At 34.3% G+C, this 2,905-nt stretch overlaps 1 protein-coding gene across 1 annotated transcript in view; it reads right to left on the bottom strand.

Annotated features, from left to right (window-relative positions):
- The window catches only part of LOC107623052 (ALBINO3-like protein 1, chloroplastic), a gene marked incomplete at its 5' end in the record, with an annotated part of 5,822 nt that continues 3,271 nt past the window's right edge, over positions 355 to 2,905 (bottom strand). Inside the window, 5 exon segments of the mRNA XM_016325184.2 lie at positions 355 to 925; positions 1,458 to 1,785; positions 1,861 to 2,067; positions 2,157 to 2,260; positions 2,598 to 2,705. Of these exon segments, the coding sequence (XP_016180670.1) occupies positions 842 to 925; positions 1,458 to 1,785; positions 1,861 to 2,067; positions 2,157 to 2,260; positions 2,598 to 2,705 (831 nt within the window).

The following is a 2,905-nucleotide window of genomic DNA, read 5'->3' as shown; positions in this document are numbered from 1 at the left end:
AAACACTTACATTAAACCAGAAAGTTTTAAGCTAACAAAATTTGTACTGGTCATTGGTCAATGCATGGAACATAAAATTGACTCAAAATTAACGCTTGGCAATTTTAAAGCATGATTGTCCAATATTTCTCAACTCATCGGATCAAGGACAAATTCGTCGTATACACAATACAAGATTCGAATACACAACACTTTTTCCGCTCTAAATTCTGGCACAAATTCTGGCCACGTATGTATAGGATAAATCATATCGTCACTAATACACCAATTCCCATTGGTGTCTATAAATATATGCTGAAGCCCATTTTTTGGTGCTCAGTAATTGATAGTTGAATTTTAATATCTAAACTTTCGACACCTGAAATGGATTTGCATATCATTGCTTTGGTTTTGAGCTATGAACTTCATCTTCATATCATATACAAACTTCGACGTTATTTGAAATTTTGAATTGAACATAACTATTTTCTAGACCAAAAAGAAATAAAATAAAACAGAACCACCAATGTTATATCCCCTCCAACCTTTTGCTATTCTCTTATTGGAATTCACAATCCTTATTTATTAAGAAAAAAAAAAAAAGACCTAAAATATAATACAAATGAAAATACAATCTGCCAATTCACTGATTCAGTTTCAGCCATCAAACTTCAACCACCTCCACACAGCAACTGTAGAAACCTCGAATCTTGTTGAATCCAAAACTTCTGTGATAATATTCGATGTTAACCAGAGACATCTCATATTGCAACTTGCAAGAATGGTTGCATTTAAGTGTATAATTCTAGATGGCATTGGGACCAATCAATTTCCCAGCAGCTGAACTTCTACGGTTCTAATTTCAATCCTTCGCCAGGTGATCCGATTCTTCTTCAGGATGTTGCTTCTTGGTGGTAGCTGTAGTTGTGAATGCTTCCCTTGGTTCCTGTAAAAACATGAATTAGACACGAGTACACGATGGCGTGTTATGAAATAATTATCTAAATCTTGATGATAATGGAAATTTTCCTCTCTGTACCAATGAAGAAATGCGAAGAGAAAATGAAAGAAAACTTGGTTAGCAATTAATTAACAACAGTAATGCATGACTACCAGAAAAATTTAGTACACTACAATTTCTTAAGCTGGTTCATGTATTGCTAAATTTAACAATTCACGTCAGAAGCATGAAAGCATTCAAAACAAAGCACTATAAGAAGGTTCACCAAAGAACAAAATTTTGCAAAAGGAAACATATCAGTATAAATATTTTCTCCAGAACAAATTTTATGATTAGCCAAATAGAAAAAGGTAGGATACACAATCCATTTACGTTGACATGAAAAGGTAAGCAGAGATGATTACCAAAAGCATTCCTCATTCTTTTGGCAATAAAAAATTAAATTCAAGATGCACTTTTTTACATGTCCTTAACTAACAAATGTTAAGAAAAATACCATCTATATATGCTACAATACCTCATCACTTTTCTCATTTACTCCATTGTTGAAAGGAGAACCTTCATTACTTTCCCTCTGAGGTGTATATGTGGAATTCTGATTTTCTTCCAAGTCTTTGCTTAGTGGATTACCATTTACAGTGACTTGAGATGTGGATGGATCAGCATCAGCGTTAACATGCTGAGAATTTTCAACATTATCACCCCCATCTTGATTTCCCTTTTCAACTGTTATCTCATTAGTCTCGTATACTTTAGTTGCTTTAGATGCTGCTTCAGTGGCTTTCCCTTTTTCTTCTTCTCTTTGTTGTCTTCTCCTTGCCTCTTGCTCTTTTAGTTGCCTAAATCTGCAACAAAAAGTCCGGGACAAAATGAAAATAAAATAACAGCACTATTAAGCGCTGGTGGCCACTTATACCGACCTTTCACCAGGTTGTGGCCCCCCTGATGTTGATTTCTCATCTTGTCTAGCTTCTGTTTTCGTGGAATTTACTTTAGGTACCGACTTCGGAATCTTCATTTGGTCATCCTTCATAATATCATCTTGAATTTGAACTACAGGATTTTTTGCACCCCCTAATTTTTGAAGCCATACTTGTTGAGCAGTGCTCAATATATTATTTGTTAACCTGCAGATAGCATAATAAGTAAATACGGATAGACAGGATACATGGTTATATAAATATAAGACAAACAATAAGCTTCTAATTAAGCTCACCAATAAAGGCTTAGTCCAGAAGGAACTGAAAGAGCAAAATAACCAATCATTAATGGAAGGAGCTTGGTGATGGCTTGAGAACTCTTCATGTTGGGATCATTAGGCTGAAAGTTGACATGGAAAATGTTGAGCAACTCAGCTAATAAGATATACCCAGATGCATTTTCATGTGCAGACACAGAAAGTAAACTAATATGAACATTTTTCTCTTAATCTTGTATGAAAAAGTAAAGGAGAGTGAGTCGGTTACATGTGATTAAGCTAATAAGGTAAAATTCAGTTAGAAAGGCTGGCTATGGATGCAGAAGAAAAAATGTTAAGTATTTAAGTTAAAGATATAACTTAGCCATGGCTCAACACTTGTAAAATAAGGTTCAAGGGAAATATTGAGAAAGGGAACCGACATGTATATAATTTAGTTGTGCATATAACAAGACTGACCTGTGATGACTGCATTATTTGGACAGAGATGTACTGACTGACTACGAGCAACACGGGCAAGACAAGGTAAGCCAATGTGTCTGACCATCCAAGGGGAGGGTGACCATCCTGAAATTAAATGATTAAAGCAAAAGAAGTTAAAAATTAAATTAAATTATTTGCCAAATCACATATAAATTGAAATGGAAGCAGCAAGAACAAAAAATGATATTGCAAAGAACTTTTTGCAATAACTTTAGCATAGGTTAAAAATAATTCTGAAGAACTGCACTTAAGAAAAATGATGCAACAATTTAACATTCATTGAT

This window comes from Arachis ipaensis, chromosome B10 (assembly GCF_000816755.2).
Source record: "Arachis ipaensis cultivar K30076 chromosome B10, Araip1.1, whole genome shotgun sequence".
NCBI classification, from domain to species: domain Eukaryota; kingdom Viridiplantae; phylum Streptophyta; class Magnoliopsida; order Fabales; family Fabaceae; genus Arachis; species Arachis ipaensis.
Note: the sequence above shows the minus strand (reverse complement) of the source record. Positions and strands in the feature narration are given on the sequence as shown.